The following is a 24,699-nucleotide window of genomic DNA, read 5'->3' as shown; positions in this document are numbered from 1 at the left end:
AGAGATTGAGCTCCTCTGGAATTCCCAACCCCACAAGAGGTTGAGATCCTCCTGGAATTCCCAACCCCACAAGACATTGAGGTCCTTCTGAATTCCCAACTCCAAAAGAGATTGAGATCCTTTTGAATTCCCAACCCCACAAGATGCTGAGCTCTCCTGGAATCCCCATCCCCACAAGATGTTGAGCTCCTCCTGAATTCCCAAGCCCACAAGACGTTGAGATCCTCTTGAATTCCCAACCCCACAAGACATTGAGCTCCTCCTGAATTCCCAGCCCCAAAAAGCAGCCCCAATCCCAGGAAGAGAGGCGCTGGCAGTTTTCCAGTGCTTTGAGGCTTCCCAGGAAAAACCCGCCTCTGTCCCCGTCCTCACAACATTTATTTGTTCTCCGCCGTATTTTGGCTCCTGTGACATCATCCCATGGCTTGTACATCACAGGGAAAGAAAGGAGGAGTAATAAAAGGAATATTCATCCCTAAAGGTTGACAGGGCAGGAAAACCCACTGCCTGGTGGATTCTAGGAAAGCGTGGGAAGAGCAGTGAAAATGTTAAAGTTGACATGGATTTCCCGCCGGGAGCCTGTTCCCTCTACAACAATATCTTGTCACGCTGTTTTTTAAAATTCCCTGACCACTTCCCGGAGTTATTCCAGGTAAAGGTGGGAATTTTAGTTTGGTAAAACACGATTCGCTTTACCTGCACCGAAAAAAAAAACCACAAAGAACTTGAAAGAGTCAAAATGAAATATTTAGGATGTGTTCAATTAAAAGGCCACGGATGGTGACTCCACCATGCTCCATGACCCCTTTTCCCAGTCATCCCTCGGGAGGGACGGATTTGTAAATAGATTCTTAGTCAGAAAGAGCCACAAAACTGTGTTACAAAAGCCATATTACAAAACATTCCCAAAAAACCAGGGAGTGGAGCACAGCCCAGTCCACAGGCAGGATACCACGACTTTGCTCATTCTGAGGGATTATTGTTAAACCCTTTAATTAGGGCTTTACTCTGCTAATTCTATTTAATAAAATTAAAGTTTCAATCTGGTCCTGGACTCATCAAAAGGAGGTTGGGGGAAGTTGTTTCCATGCCTGGAAAATGCAGATTCCAGGCTGAAGGGTTGGGAATGCCAGGACAAGGGGGCTTTAAATGGACAGAGAGTGGGTTTAGATGGGATACTGGGAAGGAATTCCACCCCATGAAGGTGGTGAGGCCCTGGAATGGAATTCCCAGAGAAGCTGTGGCTGCCCCATCCCTGGAAGTGTCCAAGTCTAGGTTGGATGACACTTGGAGCAACCTGGGGTAGTGCAAGATGTCCCTGCCCATGGCAGAGGGGTGGGACTGGGTGATCCTTAAGATCCCTCCCAACCCAAACCATTCCATGATTCCATGACTTGCTTAAAGCCTGCCGCACAGGTCACTCATTAGCTGCTCCAGAGCTAACGAAGCATCACGACTCATCAAACGCCTGAGTGTGCAGAATCCACCAGGCACGGAGAGAAATTCCCAATCCATCAGGAGCCAGCCGGGAGCCCTCACTCCACCAGACTTTTAGGACACAGCTGCCGTGTCTGCAGCAGCAAAGGAATGCAAGGGATGATTAAAGCTGCTGTGGAGTAATTTTAATTATCTCCGAGTAATCCATTAAAGCAGCACATTAGGACAGCTCCTTCCTTTTGGGGCCACCTGGAATCCTGGAGGTTCGGGAAAAGCTCGGGCAATCCAGATCAGGATTCTTGTCCTGGGTTTCCAACCAAATCCCTGTTTGTTTGCTCACCTTAAATATCATCTAAAAGCCTGTGCTGACCTTTCGGGCTGAAAGGACAACTCCGTGCTGTTAACAGTTGGAATTTATGACCTTGGAGGTCTTTTCCAACCTAAATAATTCCATGCTCAGCAAGAAGAGCAGCAGTATTTTGGTTAAGAGGAAGTTGGGCATTGTTATCCCTCAACAGGAGAAATCACTTGGATTCTCCTCCCTCCGCTAATTAAATTTTCTATAAATTAAAATTAAATTAGAATTAAAAGAAATTAAATTCCTTCAAAAAGGCATCAAGTTCAACAGGAGCCCTCAGAGAAATGCTGCTATTACAATTTAAAATGGAAGAATGGAATGGTTTGGGTTGGAAAAGACCTTCAAGATCATCTCATTCCAAACTCATTCCTCTATCCCAGGTTGCTCCAAGCTTTGTCCAACCTGGCCTTGGATGCTTCCAGGGATGGCGCAGCCACAGCTTCTCTGAGAATTCCAGCCCAGGGCCTCACCACCCTCACAGCCAAGGATTCCTTCCCAATATCCCAAATTCCCTCTGTCAGTTTAAACCATTCCCCCTTGTCCTTTCACTCCAGGCTCTTTTCCAAAGATTTCAGTCAAATCAAACTTTTCACGGGAAACGAAGGAAGCAAATCCAGCAGCCACATCCCTTCCCTCCAGGATCCCATTGTCAGCATCCTGTTACTCCTGGGGGGCTGCATCCAACCCCAGGGAGGGAGCCCAGGCCCCTCCACCCTGGAAAAGCCTCAGGAGTGATGGCTCTGCCTAAACCAAATCCCACGGCCATGAATTCACCTTTTTGGAGAAAAGCTGCCAGGACAAAGGGATTGGGACAATCAGGGGATGGAACCAGATGGTCTTTAGGGTCCTTCCCAACCCAAACCATTCCATCAGGATTTAGGAGCGCAACCTGGTCACCTCAACAGGGAGGACTCTTTAAAGGCAATTATCCAGGCTTCTTCCCGGGCCTCCTTTGGCCTGTGCACACCAGGATGCTCCGCGCCCTCCTTTCCTCACAGGTTTTATTATTCCCTGGGAAGATTGCCCAAGAACCAGGAGAGGACTCACGTACAGGCTCTCAAGGACTGAAATTATATTTTCCACTCCCAAAATCCGGCGTTACTCAAGAGGACTTTGTGACCGGTGCCTGAATTCCTGTGGCTCCCGCTCCCAGGTGGGGCAACAACGACATTGCCCAACCTCCCAGCTGGACACGCACACCTTTCAGAGGAGCCAAGCAAACAGAAACGAAGATTTTAGATGAATTTAGAAACTATTTGGGGTTGTGTGAACATCAGGAGAGCCGGGAAAGCAACTTCACTGACACGGAAAAAAATCATGCCAAGAAAAAGTGCTCTCCAGTCCTGATCGAGTCTTGTTCTCCAGCTTCATTCCTTAAGGTTGGATTTGCAACAGGCCGGGGGGAATGGAGAGGGAGCAACGCGTTAAATGATGGGATTGAAACACCAGCACTCAAAGCTTTGGGCTGTGGAGACGCAGTGGAATAAACGGGATTGGATTTTATTCCCAGTGTGTGCAGCAAACAGGAAAAAAAAAACAGAGCACCACAGAAAAGGTCGTGGTAGAGCAAATGATTTTTACAGCATTAAACACCACGATGGACACTGGCCAAATCAAATTCCATTACGGAATCATGGAATGGTTTGGGTTGAAATGGATCTTAAAGCTCATCTTATCCCAACCCCCTGCCACGGGCAGGGACACCTCCCACTATCCCAGGTTGCTCCAAGCCCCATCCAACCTGGCCTTGGATACTTCCAGGGATGGGGCAGCCACAGATTCTCTGGGAATTCCATTCCAGCCCCTCACCACCCTCACAGCCAAGAATTCTTTTTCAATCTCCCAGCTATCCCTGCCCTCCAGCAGGGGGAAGCCATTCCCTGTGTCCTGCCCCTCCATCCCTTGTCCCAAGTCCCTCTCCAGCTCTCCTGGAGCCCCTTTAGGCATTGGAAGGGGCTCTTAGCTCTCCCTGGAGCCTTCCCTTCTCCAGGCTGGACATTCCCAGCTCTCCTAGCCTGGCTCCAGAGCAGAGGGGCTCCAGCCCTCAGAGCATCTCCGTGGTCTCCTCTGGATCTGCTCCAGCAGCTCCACATCCCTCCTATGCAGGACACCCCAGAACTGGACACCAGCTATCCATGAATGGAGAATGGTGGGATTCCATTTCCCGTAACTTTCAAGGCAGAGGGACTCTGCCCAAGCAACTACAGGATCTCAGAAGGTCCCAAACCCTCAGCATCAGCAATTCCAGGGAATAACTGACCCAGCTCCACGGCCTGGCAGCAGCAGCCAGCGGATTCCTGAAGCAGAGGACATTGATGGCCATCTCCCACCGCTCCGAACCAGCAGGAAGCTTCCTGGCTGGCGCCGTCCCAAAGGAAGAGAGAGGATGCTGGGATCATGCCAAAGCCAACCACACACGGTTGCTTGGAAACCTTTGAAAACTACATTGAAAATTCAGATTTTGATGAAGAGCAGCACAGGCAAAACAAGCCCAAGTTTTGCTTTAAATCCACTTTTCCTGGAGCCAACCGCGCTGTCACCGCTGTGTTCCTGCTTCCCAATAATCCTGCGGAGCTCTGCAGGTCACCTTTGGGCCTGGAGGCTTCAAGGTTTTCACAAGTTCAGGCAGCAAAGAGGGACCTGCCCACAGCAGTGAATCTTTCTAGAGAATCAAAAATCACCCAGCACAACAGCAATTCAATAAAAAGAGGGAAAAGGGAGACGGAAGGGAAACGTGGAGAAGGAAAAGAATGGAATTCCTGTCGCACGGTGCCGCCCTGGCATCTAATCAGGGAGCCAGATGAAGGCAGCAATCTGTCTCCTTAAAATATGCATATTTTATTTTATTATTTTTTTTTTCCAGTGCTGCAGAACTGTGTTGGAAGGCGCTCGTTAAGAGGCTGCGCCAGGAACGTCCCTCTGCAATCACGAGGGACGGAACGAGCGATTCCATCGTTAGCGGGGTTTAATTGCCAGGAGCCAGAGAGCTCCTCAGCATCCGCTGTGGGATTCAGGATGGACCCGAGGACCAGAAGGATAAAACCAGGTTTTGGTTCTGAGTTTACATCCTGCTGTAACTGCACTGGGGGAGATCTGGGAGTTGGCTCAGGGTTGGCACAGAATGGGCACCGCACGTGGCTCGTGGGGGCCATGGAACACCGGGAGATTGTGGAATCACAGGCACGAGACCTTTCCAGCCTGCCCCAAACAGTCCTTTGGGTCGTCTTCTACAGCAGGCTCTTCCTCACCTCACCTTCACACTGGACTGTTCCTCACCTTCCACATGGGATTGTTCCTCATCTTCCCCACTGAACCTTTCCTCACCTTCCACACCACACTCTTCTTTACCTGCCAAACCAGACTCTTCCTTACATTCCAGACCGGATCAATCCCCACTGGACCCTTCCTCGCCTTCCATATAGGATGAGTCCCCACCTTCCACACAAAACTGCTTCCACATTGGAGCCTTCCTCACCTTCCACATGGGATTATCCCTCATCTTCCACACCAGACTCTTCCTCACCTTCCACGTAGTCCTTCTACGCTGGACCACTCCTCACCCTCCTCACTGGATTATTCTTTGACTTCCACACAGGACAATTCCCCACCTTCCACATGGGATTGTTCCTCACCTTCCACACCTTCCAGAATGCTCATTCCCAACCTTCTACACTGGAGTCTTCCTCACCTTCCACACCCAACCCTTTCCCTCAGACTCTCCCAAAATAACTCACAGAGCAATCCATGGCAGGGCAGGACAACGCTGCCCATCAACACTCCGGAAGCAAACAGGGAATCCATCGTCAGATTCCGTGAAAGAATTCCGGGTTAAATTCCTCACATTTGAGGCTCGAATCAACTCCACACCAACCTACGTCAGATTTTGTTCCCTGCCACATCAAAATTCCTCCTCCTACTCCACACTGTTTATTTTGGCTTCCCAGCCAGCCCATTGGCTGCACTGCATGGATCGCATTCCCTTCTCCAAGGAAGGAAACATACCTTATCCATAATAAAACTTGGATACGAGGAGCTGAATGACCCAGTTGCTCTGACCTTCTCATTCCCTCAAAACTCCTCTCAAATTTTAAATTCCACTACAGAGGGATGATGTAGTACTTTCCCTCGAGGAAAAAGGGATGGATATCCATGGATAGGAGTCACTTTTCCAACAGCCAGGGAAATGGATACTCAGCAAAGATTTGTAATGGGATCTTTAAGGTCCCTTCCAACCCAAACCATTCCATGATTCCGTGAATTGCAGCTGAGACAGAGCCTTCTCATCCAGCAGGGACAGCACCTTAAACCACCCACAGAACTCCCAAGTTCTTCCCAAGAAATCCCACCAAGGCCAAGGGGAGATTTTATCATTTCCTCTTGATTTGACACAACTGGGACCTGTTTTACTCCGGCAGAAGGAAGATCACGGGATATCCTTGGCACAGCTTCTGTTTTCCCCCACGTTTTTCCCTAATCCCACATCCAGTCTCTTGTTCACAACTCACAGTGGCCAAAAAACTCCATGCTAAAACTGCCAGGAATTAATGCAGTTTGGTTTGGGTTTTTTTTCCCCATGGATTAACTGCTACCAGTAGCATGAGGGTTAATTCCCACTGGGAAACAGTGGAGCTGGATCAACAATCAGGCACCTGAAAGACGCAGCAAGGTACCAGCAGCACAAAGGAGATGCAAATAAATTTGCATATCCGAGCATCAAAGACTCCACGAGATCCTGGAGTGTGAAAACATCTTTTCCCTGCGAGGGACTGAAGGAATGGCAGCGGGAACGATGGGAGTGGGAGGACAGGAGAATGGGGGAAAAAAAAAAAGACAGAAAGTGTGACTGTAGCAGGAGCTTGACAGTTGGAGAAATTCCAAGGGAACGGCAGAGCCTGGGCACGAGGAAAACAGTTGGGAAGACGCTGACGGGATGTTGGAGCCGGGTGGGGGTTGGGATCTGTTCCCAGGGAACAAGGGACAGGATGAGAGGGAACAGCCTCAAGCTGTGCCAGGGGAGGTTTAGGCTGGATTTTGGGAATATTCAGGCTGTCCAATCCTGGCACAGAGGTGGAGTCCCCACCTCTGGAGGGATTTAACATCCCTGTGGATGTGGCACTTGGGGACAAGGCCAGTGGTGGCCCTGGCAATGCTGAAGGAATGGTTGGACTCCTTGAGCTTGGAAATCTTTCCCAACCTCAACAATTCCATCATTCTAAGAGACATATCTGGGCACCTGATATGAGACAATTCGTACAGGGAATGACCAAAAAATGATGGGAGGAGGAGGAAACTCAAAGGTTGATCCCAAGGGCCTGGCATGGAAAAAAGAGGAGCAGCGTTGTGAAGCACCTGTGGATGGAGTTCACACATCCCTGCAGCCCCACCGGACTCCAGGAGCTCCGTGAGAAGCAGCCAGAAGGGATATTTTTGTGCTTCTGCAGCTTTCTGATAGAATTCCGAGTCTCTCCTCGCAGGGATGAAGGAGTTTCTGCCGGAGCCGTGAAGGAGGACTCGGAAGGTGTGAAAAAAGCAAGCGAGGAGAAATGGAGCAGAAGGAAAACGTGAGAAATAAAGGCAGGAGGGGGCAATTTTTCCAGCAAACCCCACAAGGCTTCTCAATAAATTTCTCAGACCATCCAAGCCTGTTACCAAGTCTGGGATAGCCTGGAAAATCCTGGTTTAGCAGCCGTGTATTCCACAGGCAGGAGAAGAACCAAGGGATAAGTGGAATGCTCTGGTTGAAGGCCTTGGAAGGGGAAAGATGAAGAGAAGAAAAAAAACCCTTCCAAAATCCCAACAAAATAAGGCTGAACGAGATCTTCAGGGAGATGGAGCCCAGGAATGGTAAAAGAAGTTGAAGAAAAAGGAATCATTGGGATTTTTAATGTCCTGCTGGAGGACGGCTGAGCCAACCACCTCCAGAAATGGAATCATGGAATGGTTTGGGTGGGAAGGGACCTTCAGGATCACCAGCCCCACCTTCCACTATCCCACGTTGTTCCAACCTGGCCTGGGAAACTTCCAGGGATGGGGCAGCCACAGATTCTCTGGGAATTCCATTCCAGCCCCTCACCACCCTCACAGCCAAGAATTCCTTCCCATTATCCCATCCATCCCTGCCCTCCAGCAGTGGGAAGCCATTCCCTGTGTCCTGCCCCTCCATCCCTTGTCCCAAGTCCCGCTCCAGCTCTCCTGGAGCCCCTTTAAGTGCTGGAAGGGGCTCTGAGGTTTCCCTGGATCCTTCCCTTCTCCAGGCTGGACATTCCCAGCTCTCCCAGCCTGGCTCCAGAGCAGAGGGGCTCCAGCCCTTGGAGCATCTTCTGGATTTGCTCCAACAGATCCAAGTCTGTCTCAGACAAACACTAAAGGAAAGGAGGAAGAGCGGGTGACTGGTGAAGGCAGACACGATAAATAAGATTTTGTCTCATCCTATTTCAATCAGGTGCCCTGGAAGTCATCATGGAGCTGTCAGGATGATTAATCCCTATTTATCCACCGCCAGAGCAGGGAATGGTTGCTGGGCTGGCAAGTGGGAAAGCCAAGGGAAGAGGAGCTGGGTGCGTGTGGGAGAGAAGCGCTCCGGAGGCAGCAGGGATGAGGAGCTGACTCAAAACTTTGGGATTTGTGGTTGGAGCTGCAGAAGGGAGATGAAAACATGGGAGAAACTGTTGTGGGATAATCAGGCTGTAAAACAAGGGAATACCTGCGGCACCAGTCGAGTCAGGAGCTCCACTTTGCATAAGGAATATTTAAATAAGGATTTTCCCAGTCCTTAGGGCTCAAAGCAGAGTTTTAAACCATTTTGGGGTGGTTTATAGTGCCGGGAACTCAGTTCTCCCAAGGAAGAATATTTTGGAACAGAAGTCAGGGTGGTCCTGGGTGCTCATGAAGATGATCCTTAAAATAAAACATTTTTAGGAATTCTGGCAGTGCTGAGCTACTCTACAGCAAAGAGCCCATTTCCATCACCCACACTCCATCCAAAATGGAATTATTCCCTGCCCTAAGGCAAATAATTTGATTTTAAGAGTAAAATTATTCCTTCCCCATATTCCCAGGCTTTTCCAACTCCTAACACCCCAAAACAAAGGGCAAGAATCATGGAAAGATTCTCAAAGACACAGAAACGTGGAATAACCTGAGCTACTCCAGAAGGATCATGAAGTCCTGCCCCAAGACAGCCCCAAAAATCCCGCCATGTTCTAGAGAGACTTTTCCAAAGGTTTCTTGGACCAGGAGACCAAATTTCACCACTCTGGAGAACAAAACAAAAGAGAAACTACCAGAGAACGGCAAGAGTTTTATCCAGCCCACCCTTCACCCACATCTTGGAAGCTCTGGAGCTGTGGACTGGAAAAACAGGGAATTATTGTTGGGAAAACAATTCATTTTTTATATTGTCATTTTTGGATTGACAACACTGGGAACGTTTACCTGTCACAGCAATTTTGGTGTAACAACAAGAACTTGTAGCAATTAGGATCTGTTTTTATTACGCAGGAAGAACAAAGGACCCAACTCCCAACTCCCACACCCTCTCTGTGAGGTGACCAAATCCTCCTCCTGAACCTGCTTCCCTCTGAATTCCAGCCTTCCCAGTCCTTTGTGAGAGTTCACAGCAGCCTCAGTTTCCAATAACAGGTGCCTGGAACAAAGGAGCTGAATGGTTTGATTATCCCAGCGATGCCTTCCGTGAGCAAATCAGGCTCCTGGCCCCGTGGGAGAGCAAAAATTTCCCTTCTTATCCGTGTCATCCTCGCAACGGAGCTGCCGAGGGAAAATAGGGCAGAGGAAACGCAGGGATCCCTTTGAAAGACCACGGGAAAAGCAGGTAACCAGGTTAAAGGGATGCTACGTCATGGAATTTTTAAGGATGACAGCAGAATTTGGCGGATTTGACGCGATTCCCGGGGATTCGAGCTGGATGTGGCTGAGTCACGGGGGCTTTTCATGGAAAGGCTCCTCACCTGGAAGGATTCAAAGAACCCAAAATGCTTCCTGTGGTTAAACAAAGTTTGCACTCCTGGAGAAGCTGCTCAAACCTGCAGCTCCTGTGTGCTCAAAGCCTTTAATCCCGGGAATTCTGCCCTCAAAGAAGTTTGGGAGCTCGTCCCAAAATGACAAAGCCGAGCAGGGCCCTCAAACCTGAGCAGCAAGATCGGGAGATAAGGCGGGAATCAGCCAGGCCTGCAATTTGCTGGCTGATTAAATCCCTGGAGCGGCAGGAAAATTAGGGAAATCATCTCCCAGACACTTGAAGGAACCACTGGCTGCTGGCTGCCTCCCGGGATAAACGATCCCATCCCAACATTTGGGGGATGACAGTGGTTGTTTGGGCATGGATGAGACATTGTTGGAGTCTCCAGAACTCGCTCCGCCTGTCTGGCACAGGACGGGTTTCGGGCGACGCGGGCGACTCATCCGAGTGAGTTTCCAAGGAACATTTCTCACCACAAACCATCCAAAAAGTTGTTTGACCAAAATTCTGAACTGCTTGGGATGTTCTCCAAGCAAGCTGAGTGTCCATGGAGAAGGTCTGCAGCCAGCTGGACCTTGGCCACACAACGGCCACAGTTCCAAGGTGTTGGAGAGGGAGATGATCCTGTTATCCATCAGAATCCTCCTTCCAAAGTGGCACCAGCAGGACACAATTCCAGAGTGGTTTGGGTCAGAAAGGACCTTCAAGATCATCCAGTTCCAACTCTCCCCCCTGGACAACTTGCACCATCCCAGGTTGCTCCAAGCTCCATCCAACCTGACCTTGGACATTTCCAGGGATGGGGCAGCCACACCTGCTCTGGGAATTCCATTCCAGTGCCCCACCACCCTCACAGCCAAGAATTCCTTCCCAGTATTCCATCTATCCCTGCCCTCTGACACTGGGAAAGTGGGAATTCCCTGTGTCCTGTCCCTCCATCCCTAGTCCAAAGTCCCTCTCCAGCTCTCCTGGAGGCCCTTCAGGCACTGAAAAGGGCTCTGAAGTCTCCCTGGATCCTTCTCTTCTCCAGGCTGGACATTCCCAGCTCTCCCAGCCTGTTCCAACACAATCCAGGGTTTTGAGGGAAAGGAAAATCAATCCCAGCCCTCAAGACCGTTCCAGCTGAGACCCTTTGAACCCAAAAATTTGAGCAGAAACTCATCAAGAACCACCCAATATCCCTGCTCAGAAATTGAGGCAAAGATTCCTGGATGATGCGGCGTTCCAAGCCCACAGAGACAGATCCCGGGAGTCCAACCTCAAATCTAATCCCGGGAAAAACCTCTCGAGGGGGATGACAAATTTCCAGGGAGGAACAGGAATTTCCAGACACTGCCACGCTCCGAGGGCATTTCCGACCCCCAAGCAATGCCTTTGCTGGGTTCTTCACCCAACGGTGCCCACCCGGCTCAATTCCGCCTCTCTGGACACGGATTCCTCGGAGTGACATTGGAGCTGGAGGGAATCTCATCTGCCAATCTCAAAATCAATGACCCGTACTCTTGGAAGCCACAGTTGAAAAGTGTAGCTAAAAATGAGGAAAGATGATGAGGAGAGCAGGAAAAGTCCTTAAACATCAAGACTTGGGGTTTGTTTTGGTTTTGGGGATTTTTTTGGAGCACATTTATAATTTATTCTCCTCAGACTGATAAATGCCACCTGCACCCAGGTGAGGGCGAAACGGAAATTTAGGATAAAAAAAGCTCAGATTTGAGGTGGGGGAAGGAGGAGACACACACTAAGACATCTCCTAAATCGGGGTCCCGATGAGATCCGCACACTTCTCCCTTTTTCTCCTTTGAAACGCGACAAAATAAATCCCTGCTGGCTTTAAATAGAAATCAAATTAACCATGAACAACCAAAGCAACTCCGTGATGGTCCGGCCATCGCTGGGTGCGTTCAGAAATCTTTTTATAAAACATTTTCCTCCCTCCTTGCACAACGAACAAATTGAAGCAACAAATCAATACCGAGAGAGCTCTAAAACCCAAATCTTATTCCGGCTGCATTAGAAATGTTCTTGGAGCGTTGCTCGTGAAGGGTTGAATATTTCCAATTATTCTTCCTCCTCCTCCAGCTGACAGAGGAGTTCCTGAGACAGAAATGGAAAAAACCCAAATCTGCTCCGAATATTTTCACCCTTTGGAGCAGTTTAAGGCCTTTTTTAGGGATAAAAGGAAATTTGTCAAGGCGAAGCGAATCTCAGACAGGGAAAGGAATAAATGCAACACATGGAGCATGTTGGAAGAGTTTCCATTTAAGTCGAGGAATAGGGAAAAAAGGCATTCCTTGGAAATATGTTTTGGTGGATTAAAGGTTTAGATGCTCAACTGGACCTTCTTCCTTGGATTTAGGAGCTGATCTGAGCTTAAGGAAGACAGACACCACCAAGCAGGATGGTTTAGGAAGGAAAACTGGGGATTCCCTTGCCCAGGAATCATAAAAAACACAGTCAGGGCTTTCCCAACAAAGCAATTCCAGCTGATGTCATGGCTCCTCTCCCTCCATCCCACATCTCCCATCCATCCCGTGGATCTACGCAAGTCTTTCCAAGGAAATCCACTGGGTTTTAAAATTAGGCTATGGAAAGTATGAGAAGATGTTTCCAAGTACCAAAATACTGGATTTTAATGAGTTTTCTTAATAGAGAGACACATCAGGACCCTTTCCATCCTTTTCCTCATCTTAAGGATGCACATGGAGCTGCCCTGCCAGCTCCAGGACAACAGGAATGCTTGGGAGAAGAAGACAAGGAGAGATCCCACATCCGTTGTCATTCCTGTTTCCGGGTCCTGCCACGCTTGGATTTTTAACTGGAGTTCTTCTCATCTCCCGCATCAAACGGATCCTGCCTCAAATGGATTCTGCGTTAAGGCCTCGTTATGGTTCCCAGCCAAAAATATTCCCGAGTCTCTCCGTGCCAAGGCTGGACAGCTCTTTCCAGGAGGAATTTTCCCAAAATCCAGCCTAAACCTCCCCTGGCACAGCTTGAGTTTCCTCTCGTCCTGTCCCTTGTTCCCTGGGAGCAGATCCCAACCCCCATCCAGCTCCAACGTCCCATCAGCATCTTCCCAAATGTTTTCCTTGTGCCCAAGTTCTACTTGGAATTTCTCCAAGTGTCGAGCTCCTGCTACAGCCACACTTTTTGTCCTTTTTTTTCCCCATTCTCCTGCCCTACCACCCCCATTCCTCTCGCTCCCAATCCTTCAGTACCTCGCAGGGAAAAGATGGGATAAAAAACATTTCCAGGCAAATTTTGTTGAAAACACAAAGGTTCATCCATGGAGAAGGATCCCAAAAAATTCTGTCTCTCTTCTGGGGTATCCTCAGATCATCTCCGTGAGATCACAATCTGCCTGTTCCCTTCTCCCTCAGATGTTCAGGATAAACAACAAAACCTCTCCTAATCCTGAGCTTTCCCTTGGAATTCTCGGATCTGTGAAGGAGCTGAAGCGCGAGGTACAAGATCCTCAAATCATGGAATGTTTTTTTTTGCTGATTTGACCCTTGCTCCAAGGTTTCTCCTGCTCCAGCAATTCCCACTGTAAATTTTCCTGATAAAAAAAGGGATTTTTACACATTTATCTGACTACAGAAAATATTTCCCACTACTCCAGAAGCTCCATATGAGACTCTTCCTTATAAAACTTGTCTGGTCCAATTCCCACAATTTCAGGCAAATCTCCACGGCACCGATCCATAAACTCATTTATTCCTGCCCTTCCTACCCAAATACCTCGAAGGCTTCCCTAACTCCACAACTTTCCAGGAACAACAGTTCCTAAAAGACCCACAGGGGCGACACCAAATCTCCCTTTATTCCCCGGGATTTAAGTTTTGCTGGAATATTTTTACATTCTCCATAAACAGGGATTTAGGAACTCGGCAGCCGCTTGGGAACTGAAGCGCTGCCCGTGTTTTCCTCACAACCATTCCAAACTTCCCTGTTTTTTCCTGAGCCTGCACTTCATTCCTGATCACAATCAAAGAGCCTCCACGTCCCTCTCTGTGCACGCAACTTCCACGCGTAGCCCAGAGCATCCTCGGCCTCCTTCACATCCAGTTTTCTTCTCCCGAGTTTCTGTCCCTTTGGATTAATTCCACAGTTATTGGTTTCCCCCCTCCCATGTTTCAGCTCTGAGGTTGGAGCCGGGTGAGGGTCGGGATTTTCTCCCAAGGGAATAAAGGACAGGATAAGAGGAAGTGGCCTCAAGTGGCATCAGGAGAGGTTTAAGTGGGATATTTTTGGGATAATTCCTCCTGGAAAGAGCTGTCCAGTCGGGGCACAGGGATGAAGTCACATTCCTGGAGGGATTCAAAATCCTTGTGGATATGGCACCTGGGGTCATGGTCAGCACATTGAAAGTGCTGGGGCTCAATCTTAAAGCTCCTTTCCAACCTAAACAATTCCATGATTTTTACCTACATAGGTCCCAAGTGATTTATTCCTCATTCACCTCTGATTTTTCCCTTTCCAATCCCTGTTTTTTGACAGAGTTTTCCAGGTTTTTGTAGCCCCCTTGGACATTTGTGCCTTTCTCTTCCCGCTCTAAATCCTGCTAGAGTCAAAATTCCATGGAGCTTTAAGTTCTTACTAAGCCGAAACCATTTAAGCTCACAAAATCGTGGAATGGGTTGGGTTGGAAGGGATTGGATTAAAGACCATCCAGTTTCAACCACCTTCCACCATCCCACGTTGCTCCAAGCCCTGTCCAACCTGGCCTTGGACACTTCCAGGGATGGGGCAGCCACAGCTTCTCTGGGAATTCCACTCCAGGCCTTCAAAGGGAAGAATTTCTTCCCAATATCCCATCTAACCAGTGGGAAGCCATTCCCCCTTGTCCTGTCCCTCCATCCCTTGTCCCAAGACCCTCTCCAGCTCTCCTGGAGCCCCTTTAGGCACTGGAAGAGGCTCCAAGATCTCCTCGGAGCATCCCTGAAGGTTAAATCATTTCTACCACCCAGGAAAATCTGACTTGAATCGGGAAAAGAGGAATGAAATCCTTGGATCAGGGAATGTGGGTGGAGAGAGATCCATGAGTCACCGATAACCTTTAATCACTTCCATGGGCAGATTTGTCTCCTCTGCAATTCCCTTTTCCAAGTTCTCCAGAACAAAACCAAACCTGTTCATGGTACGAAAATATCCAGGCTCAGTTTTCCAAACTTAGGTGTTCTCCACGTTCCATTTGAGGGAAAGGGAACAAAGAATGGAACTGGAATTCCCGGCTTTGCAGTGGGATTTGACACAAGGAGGGACAAGTCTTAAACTCAGCTTATTTATCCCTAAAGCTCCATTTTCTCCAGGATGAGCCCCCCCCAGCTGCTCCTGGTGTTCCAGACCTTTCCCCAAATCCATTCCCATCCCTGGACACGCTCCAGCCCCTCCATGTCTTTCTTGTCATGAAGGGCCCAAAATTGATCCCGGGATTTGAGGTCTCTCAGCATAGTTGGGAATGTCACTTCCATGATCCTCCAGGTATTCCCACAAAATTATCCCCATAAAAGGCCCCTTTTTTCCATAGTTAAAAGCCTTAAGGAAAGACATTTGCACACGGCAGGAGTATCCCGATTTTTCTATTATCCCTACTTGCCAAAAGGACGGGCACCTCAGAATTCCAAAGGCCACAGACCCCTCCGTGGGCTGATAAGACACTTAATAAACTGATAAGGCACTTAATGAGCTGATAAGGCACCGTCACTGAGGCAATGCCTGAGGAACACATGGAATGAGGCAAACACAACCTGTGGCTTAAAAGTCTGGATCGGGATTTTCCTACATGGAAAAGCATCGGGAAATGGAGGGTTCTGCTGCCAAACCTGCTCCTCCTGCACACCCAGCTTGGCTTTTCCCAAGGGTTTGTGTTAATCTCCTGATTGGAGCTTCCCAAAAGACACATTGGGAGACTCTGGAGTTGATAAATTAAGACCTGTTTTCCTCCCTGTGTTATTCCATGTGTTATTCCCATGGGTTTTCCCACAAAAACCTTTCCCAACCTGTTCTGTGCTCCAAGCATTACGATGAGGGTGGTGAGGGCCTGGAATGGAATTCCCAGAGAAGCTGTGGCTGCCCCATCCCCGGAAGTGTCCAAGGCCAGCTTGGATGGGGATTGGAGCACCCTGGGATAGTTGGAGGTGTCCCTGCCCATGGAATTATTTTTAAGGTCCCTTTCCAGCCCAACCCATTCTTTGATCTTATTCCCACTTCCATCCTGATAAAAATCCCTTTCCATGCCCCAGCCAGGTGAGGAAAAAAGGGGGAATCGTTCAGGTGAGCTGGAGTGTGACAGAACAGGAATTATTCCAGACTCACTTATCGGGGTTTGGAGTTCTGAGCACAGGATTTCCCTCAATTAAAAAAACTCAGGAATTCCTTGTTAAAACAGAAAATTCCCAGACAGAAAATTTCTGGATCACTGTGGGGGGTTTTTTTGGGAGCAGCACCTACTTCCAACCAGAAAATCCCCAGCATGGAACCGCCACGCTCCGATACGGACTCCTCAAGGTGACATTCTGGAGATGTCGGAGAGGCAGAAGAAGAAGGGGGAAAAGAAAAAGGCTCCTAAAAGGATGGATTTGTTTGGAATTTTCCCCTTCCTGGCAGCTCTGACAGATCCGAGGGCATCTCCTGGAAATGGCACACAAGGTGGGAATACGGAAGGGAATGGTCTCTGCTCCTTGGGAGAGGCAGAGGATGCAATGAAAATCAATTTAATGTGGAAGTAATGGAAAATAAAGAGGTTTTTCCATGTTTTTGTTGCCCAACTGCTCCATTTAATCCAGCCACACGTAATTAGGAACACACCAATCCCGAGGGAAGCGGCTCCCATCCTGGCACCATCCCCACAGGAGTCAGCAATCCAAGACTTCCACCCCAGCAGGATTCCTGAACCATTTAGACTGAATTTAAGGAAGGAATTTATTACAGTGAGGGTGGTGAGGGGCTGGAATGGAATTCCCAGAGAACTCTGTGGCTGCTGGAAGTGTCCAAGGCCTGGCTGGATGGGGCTTGGAGCAACCTGGGATAGGGCAAGGTGTCCCTGCCCATGGCAGGGGTTGGAATGAGATGATCTTTAATCCAATCCCTTCCAACCCATTCCATGACTCTGTGATTAAGAATTCCTGCTCTGTGGACGATTCTGAGTCCAGCAGCCTCACCCAACAACCTCCAAACCAAATCCCAGTATTTTTCTGGGAAGTGGAAGAAAATCCCCTCCCACCTCACCCAGAGCCCGCTGATGCACTCAGAGATCCATGAGCACAAATCCCTCGATTCCTCTCCTTTCAAAAGGAATTCTTCTGCCTGGTGGGTTTTTTTTCCCCTTCTTCCTAATTATTCCCAAATATTCCCGACCACATTAAATCTTGCCGAGACTGTTCTGTTGTTCTTTCTTTTTCAAGCAGCCCAACTGGGAAAGGTCTCCATGGGATTCCTCCTTTCCCTGTCTTTGAGGGGCCATGGATCCAGGGATACACCCTTTGGATTAAAGGGAGTAAAGAAGCTTAGGAAGCGTCCAGCAGTCCAACTCCAGGTCCATCAATGGATCCAGAAAGCCCTTAAGAGGCAGCTTAATTACCAAAAAAACTGAGGATACATCCATGCATCCACCAAATCCTTGTGTCTGTGCTTGGGGCAGCTCCCAATGTGTCCCTGAACGTAAGGAATTTAAAAACGGACACCAGAAAGATCAAAAATGACCCTGGATTATAGAAAAGAAGGGAGACGGGCTCTTCAAGGAGCAGCATTTTCCCTTCCGAGCCCACCTGGAACTCGGAATCCAGGGACAGCTTTATTTGGAGCTTTTGAAAGGATTTAGAGTCCAAAGAGGTCCCAGAAAAAAGCTGGAAAAAGGTTTTGGAAGAAGGCATGGAATGACAGGATAAGGGCAGGGTTAGGTGGGATATTGGGAAGAAATTCCTCTCTGGGAGGGTGGTGAGGGGCTGGAATGGAATTCCCAGAGAAGCTGCAGCTGCCCCATCCCTGGAACTGTCCCAGACCAGGTTGGATCAGCCTGGGATAGTGGAAATTATCCCTTCCCATCGCAAGGGGGTGGAATTGGATGATCTTTACATCCCCTCCCAACCCAAACCATTCCACGATTCCATGATTTGAGCGGTCCCAAAATCCCAGACCGATGGTGAGTTGAAATTCCAAAGCAACCGAAATTCCCACGTTATTCCAAGGCACTTCACTGCCCATCCTCCTCTTCCAGACAAGAAACCGCCCCGCTTCCATCCCATAAAGGATTGCACTTTTCCATGCTTTTCCATGACCTCTCCCAGCCGGGCGTGAAGCGCATGAGGAAGATCAATAAAAAAACCATAATTCCGTAGCGGTGCTTCCCAAAGTAACGTTTTTTTGACGGCTTCCCGAACATGCGGCCCTGTTGGAAGTCATTTCCATTCCGGCACAGAGGGCATGGAGCAGAGAGGGAAGATCAATAAAAATGCAACGAGGCAGACAGGGAAATGTCAGCACCTCGGGAAGAGGCAGCCCAGAATCCGCCGGAACCCGGCTCGGGCGCAAATGGATTGGGCACACGGGTTTTCCGTAGGAAAAACACCGTAAGGGAGGAGCCATGCTTCAATCCAGGGATTTTTCCATGCTTTTTGGTGGTGAAGAATAAAGGGACAGTGTGGGCAAAGGCAGTTATGGCCAAAGGAGCTGAAATCCTGGGAAAATGGGAACAGGGTTGGGGGTGTTTAACCTGGAGAAGGGAAGGATCCAAGGAGACCTTGGAGACGTTTCCAGTGCCTAAAGGGGCTCCAGGAGAGCTGGAGAGGGACTGGGGACAAGGGATGGAGGGACAGGACACAGGGAATGGCTTCCCACTGCTGGAGGGCAGGGATGGATGGAATATTGGGAAGGAATTCTTGGCTGTGAGGGTGGTGAGGGGCTGGAATGGAATTCTCAGAGGATCTGTGGCTGCTCCATCCCTGGAAGTGTCCAAAGCCAGGTTGGAGCACCCTGGGATAGTGGGAGGTGTCTCTGCCCATGGAATGGGATGACCCTCAAAGGTCCCTTCCCACCCAAACCATTCCATGATTCTCTAATCCTCCCCCTCTGCCACATTCAAGCCCAGAGATCACCAATCCCCTTCTCCCTCTTCTCCAGTTCCTCCAGTGCTTACAACTAATGAGGAAACTCCACCGTCACCCACAATTCCAAAAGCTCTGCTTCAACCCAGAACCCAAACTTCCAACCCCCATTCCAGCCAGGAACAAAACTTCCCAGGATCCTGCTGTCTGTGAAATCCAACAAGCAGAACCTTCTCCCTCTGAGAGTCCATTTCAGGCCTCATTTGCTCCAAGCTTTACGAGACCTTCCTCAACAATCAGAATTTTCCATGTCTTTCCCTGTGGGAACAGTGATTCCTGGTCTTGGAACGACACCACTGGGTCACTCCACTGCCTCTTCCCACCTCCTTCCCATTTATTGCTGGGAAAGACTTGACAAAAATTGGAAATAAGATTTATTTTCCTCTTGAGAATGTGGCGATGGGGATATACAGCTTCCCGAAAGTCAGAGTGACACTTTCAGCCCCCTAAAACTGGGATTGGCAGATTTATTCCCTAAAAATCAGGATGCTGGAGCTGGATGTCGGAATGTTTTTAAAGGGCTAGAGCAGGAAGAGGGAAATAAATCCAATCCCTGGAGCTGTGAAGCTCAAGGAAAGAGAGAGGGATGAAGAATTTGAGACAGGAGGCACCTCCCATTGGAACAGCACAATGCGATCCTTTCAGGAGCTGGAAAACCAGAAAAAAAAAAAAGGGGATTTGGGGATCTCTGGGAGCAATTTCAGGGATAACGACAAATTCCCAAGGGCACTGGGAGGTCTGGAGTGCTGCACTTCTTCCTCTCAGCACCTGGAGCACATTTATCCCTCAAACACTTCTTGGCAGCTGGAATTAAAAATAGCCAGCCTGGATAAGTTGGAAAGTGGGGGGGAAAAAAAAAATTCCAGCCGGAATGTTTATTTTTGGGAAGAGCCAGAGGAGGAAGAGGAAAGGTCGGGGTTCAATGCGTTATTTAGAGCATGTAAGGAAATAATCACTGGAGCAAAAATGCGGGAGGGAGAGGATGGAGGAAGAGCAGGGAAACGATAATTTAAAGGATTTTTTGGAAGGAAGAGGTCACTGGAAAACTCTTGGAATTGTCTCAACCAAATCTGAACCATCAAAACGAAATTCCCACAGATATTTATCACCCGGAGCAAACATTCCCAATAAAAACTCCATAAAACAGCAACAGCAGCCACAGTGCAGCCCAAAAACCCCAGATCTGATGATTTAGGATCTCTCCCCTAAATCCAGGCCCCTCCACAGCTCTGCTCCAGCATCAGGGAACGCGTGGTTTTATGGGATTTGACATCAATTTGACCCTGGAATCTGCCTGAATTCCCAGCTGTAGTTTGTGGTCTGGATTTGGGGTTTTTTAAAGGTTGTTGGGTCATTATTTGGTTGGGTTTTCATGGTGTCTGTTCCCAAATTCCCAGAGGTGAGACTCCAAAATTCATCATTTTTCAGGAAGGAGACGACGGCACCACAAGGCTCTCCGGGAATGGTTTGAGGAGTTTCCCAAGCCAGCTTTAAACCAAGATTATCCCACGGGATGCAATGTCCCATATTTGGATTACTGTTTATGTGGAAAATTATCCAGAAAAACTTGCCCTGGATCTTCCTAAATGTGGACTGAGGTGTCAGACTGATCCAGGAGAAATCAGTGACCTGGATAAGGAAAAGCCACGAGACATTCCTGGGATTTAGGGGATTGAGGAAGCTGCTCCTGTTCCCTACCTAAAGCAATTCCTCTGTGGAATTTTGGAGGGAATTTGTGTCCACCAGCACTATCAAGATTCCAACCCCCCAGGAATTTTCCAGGAGAAACCCCCCTGCAGTGGCCGGAACCGAAGGCCTGGAACTTTGGGATCAAGGCCTAAGTAGGTCACCTTCAAATCCAGGTTTTGATTTTCTGGGAAATGGAGGGGAAAAAAATGTTTTAAAGGAGCACAAAGTTGAGGGAATTCTGTCCCTGAAGCTCTATCCGAGAAGGCCAGGATTCTCCATAGGGAGGACCTATGGGATGCCTCAGGGATTCTCCAACTTCCCACTAAAGAAGGTGCTCCACAGGACAAGATTTTCATGGAATGGATGCCACACATTCCCAGGAGGTGTGATGTCCAACCAACCAACCAACCAACCAACCAACCACACACACACGACATTCCCGTATTTTTCAGAAGCCTGGAATTCCATGAAATACCTTTTTAAAAATGATTTCAGATGATCCAGTGATATAAATGACTGGAAATCCTAAAAAGCTTGGACAATCCATAAAAACCACTTTGGGGTTGCATCCGGGGTAAAAAGTGGCTCCTTGTCCCAACAAAACAGTGGCAGCAATGAATAAAATCCCAAAAAAACAGGATAAAACCCTAGATAAAACTGGCCCATTTTCATGGATATCAGGAAAATCCACCACGAAACACAATCTGACTCAGGATTTGGAAAACCTTCAGGAGTCTCCCTTTCCTTCCAAACTTTTAGGGTTGGAGTCCATGACTTTAAGGATCTTTTTCCAGCCTAAACGATTCCATAAATCCCTGACCTCTCTTTGCTCCCACCACCCCAGCAGCCAATCTCATGGCACAGCAGGACATTCCCAAAAATCCCTTTGAATCCATCTCCAGCCCCTCTGGAAAAGAGCAGCCTGAAGACATCTGGCTCACAGAAAGCCCAGACCCTGGATTCTCTGGATTTGCAGCAGGAAAAATCCAGGAACCACAGATTTGGGTGGGAAAAGCAAAGACTTCCCCGGAAAATGAGGCCCTCCCCACAGGCCTTTCTTCCCAAAGGGAAGCACTAAAATGCTCTTTCCCAAGGGGATTAATGTCGGGATTATTTTGAAAATCCATCCCTGGTTCCGGTGGGATGAGTTGTGCCACCCTCAGCAACTGGAAATTCCAATTTTTGGAGTTAAATTCATCCAAGTTTAGGCTTTTAGGCCTAGAAGTGCTCCCAGTCAGCGATCCCAAGATCCCACACTCCAACTCCAGGCCAGGTTGGAAGGGGCTTGGAAAAACCCGGGAAAGTGGAAGGTGCCCCTTTTCCCATGGCAGAGGTGGATTTAAGGATTAGGTGGGATTTAAGGCCTCTTCCAACCCAAACCATTCCAGGATTCTATAATTCAGGATATTCCATGGAAACCCCACGTGCTTCCCTATGGAGGAAGGGGAAGGCCGCTGGATGCCTTGAGCTCTCCCTCCTCCACCCATCCCGAGGGAGGGGGAAGGAATACAACCCATATTCCGCCCCAAATCCACATGGAATAACACTCGGAGAACTCCAAGAGCCAACACAAAATCACACAAATAATCCGAGACCCCACATTCCTGGGCTAATCCACATCCACAACCAAATCCCGCCGCTCTCCCTTTTCCCAAAACCATCGGTTTTCCACTCCAGCAGCACCAAACCCAGCTCCTCACATTTGCAATCCCTCTGTTTTTGGGATAAATGAGCATCCATCTGGGAAAAAGACATTCCATGGAGGAAGGAGCCCAACCAACCTTCATCCCTGGATGGACACGGAGGCACCGAGGGAAGCATCACATCCCAATTCCAGCCCTGGCTGAGCCACCTGCTGCTCGCAGATCCCCAACAGCTCCCTCCAAACATCCCGAATCCATCCATTTTCTATGGAAAACGTGTTGGCTTTTTTTTTTTTACCCCCCCTTAATCCCACCCAGCTGCGTGTGCCAGGTGAGGCTCCGGAGCCCCGGAGCAGCTGCGGATTTCTCCGTAGAGGTCACTCAAGAGGTTGATTAAAGTGGGAATAAATAACAGGATAAAGAAATAACTCGATAAATTACTCAATAAATAATGAAATAAATAAATGAAGAAATAAATTAACGAGCACACAAATAAATAAGGAAATAAATAAATAACTCCACAACCGTCCTGCAGTTTTCGCAGCCGGAGGGAAACGCAAGGAATGGGGGAAACGGCGCAGGGAAGAGGGGGAAAAAAAAAAAAATCCCAAACCAGCGGCTCCATCGTCTGTGGGAAAGAAATAAATCCCAAACAACTCTCCCCCTCCACCTTTCCAAAACCAGTGCATTTGGTCCTCCAGATCCCGGCCCCAAATTCCAGCGCTGCGCATCCCGCTGCAGCCCCCCCCCCCCCCCCCCCCCCATCCCACCCGGCTCCATCCCTGCCCGCTCCCCTTCCCGGCGCATCCCTGCATCCACACCCACTCCCACGCCCCCCCCCCCGCCACCGGGAGCTGCCCCCCCTCGCCCTGCCACACCTTACACCTCCATGAAAACACCTCCTGCATCCCATGGGATCCATCCCGGGCTTCACCGATCCCCCCCCGCCCCCCCCCAATCCCGAGCGGCCAGCGGGATGAGGTTGGATCCAGCCCTTCCATAACCTCTTCAAGGGAGGAGGGTGGGATTCAACCCTCCCCCCCCCCCCATCCTGCAGAGGGTGGGATCCAGCCCTTCCAAACCCCTTCCATGGGGATTGGGATGGGATCCAGCACCTCCATACCCCCTCCATGGGAAGCAGGGTGGGATTTAACCCCTCCAGAGGGAGCAGGATGGGATCCAACACCTCCATAAAACCCCTCAAGGAGAACACGGTGGGATCCAGCACCTTCCTAAGGAGCAGGGTGGGATCCAGCCTCTCCATAGGGAAAACAGTGGGATCCAGCCCCTCCATAAGGAACAGGGTGGGATCCAGCCTCTCCAAACCCCCTCCATGGGAAGCAGGGCGGGATTCGACCCCTCCATAGGGAGCAGGATGGGATCCAGCTCCTCCATAAAACCCCCTGTGGGGAACAGGGTGGGATCCAGCCCCTCCATAGGGAACAGGATGGGATCCAGCCCTTCCAAATCCCTCTCAGGAGGGGCAGGGTGGGATCCAGCCCCTCCGTAACCCTCCCCACGAGGAACAGGGCGGGATCCAGCCCCTCCAGGGGTAACCAGGTGGGATCCAGCCCCTCCAGGGGTAACCAGGTGGGATCCAGCCCCTCCATAACCCCTTCCTAAGGGAGCAGGGTGGGATCCAGACCCCCCTCCCCACCACGGGAAACACGGTGGGATCCAGACCCTCCACTGGGAGCAGGATGGGATCCAATTCCCCTCCTTCCCCAATTCTCCCCGAAATCCAGGGTGGGGTTGAGCTCCATCCCCTTTTTCCATCCCCTTCCTGCGGCCACAAGGAACCAGGTGGGCGCATCCAGCCCCCCCCTCCATGCACCAAAATCTGGGAGGGGGGTTTGGAATTCTCCAGGCAAACCAACACCTGGATGCAGCGCAGGTGGGGATGCCCCCCCCCCCAACCTCCAAAATCAAGGTGGAGACCCCAATACGGAGCCTGAGGAGGAAGGAACCCCCGTCCCCAAAAAGGCGTTGAGACCCCCGCAAAGTGATGACGGATGGGGGGGGGGTGGGAAAGACCCCCCCAAGGGCACCTCGAAGAGGTGGGGGCATCCCCATAAGCGTCATACGGAGAGGAAGGGGATGCAAGAACGGGTCCCTAAAGGGGGCTTAGGGGGGCTTGGAACAGGAGGTGAAGCTCCCCCCCCCCCCCTCCCCAAATCCCCCCCCCTTCCCCTCCGCGATGCCGCTTCTCACCTCTCCGCCATGATCCCCGGCGGCTCTACCGCTCGCCGCCGCCGGCCCCGGCCCCGGTTCGGGCTCCCATGGCCCCCCCCGTGACCGACCCCGAGCCCCCCCCCCCCGGCCCCTCCTCGCTCCGTGCCCGCCGCGGCCGCTCCCGGCGCGCTCTGAGCGCGGCGGCCCCGCCGCGTCCCCGTCACCAGCGACAACGGCGGCGCGGCCAATGGGGGCCGAGCTGGGGGGCGTGGCCACGGCGGAGACACGCCCCCTCCTGCGGCAAAGCCACGCCCTTATTCA

At 50.0% G+C, this 24,699-nt stretch overlaps 1 protein-coding gene across 1 annotated transcript in view; it reads right to left on the bottom strand.

Moving 5' to 3' along the window:
- Positions 1 to 24,472, bottom strand: part of ARHGAP39 (Rho GTPase activating protein 39) — a 103,979-nt gene extending 79,507 nt beyond the window's left edge. The window contains exon 1 of the mRNA XM_069005616.1: positions 24,418 to 24,472. Within this exon, the coding sequence (XP_068861717.1) occupies positions 24,418 to 24,428 (11 nt within the window). The 5' untranslated portion in view covers positions 24,429 to 24,472. The remainder of the gene's footprint in view (positions 1 to 24,417) is intronic.
- Between the last annotated feature and the right edge of the window lie 227 nt (positions 24,473 to 24,699).

The sequence above is a fragment of the Aphelocoma coerulescens genome, chromosome 2, assembly GCF_041296385.1.
Source record: "Aphelocoma coerulescens isolate FSJ_1873_10779 chromosome 2, UR_Acoe_1.0, whole genome shotgun sequence".
Classification (NCBI taxonomy): Eukaryota; Metazoa; Chordata; class Aves; order Passeriformes; family Corvidae; genus Aphelocoma; species Aphelocoma coerulescens.
The sequence above is the reverse complement of the archived record's forward strand: the minus strand, read 5'-3'. Positions and strand labels throughout refer to the sequence as shown.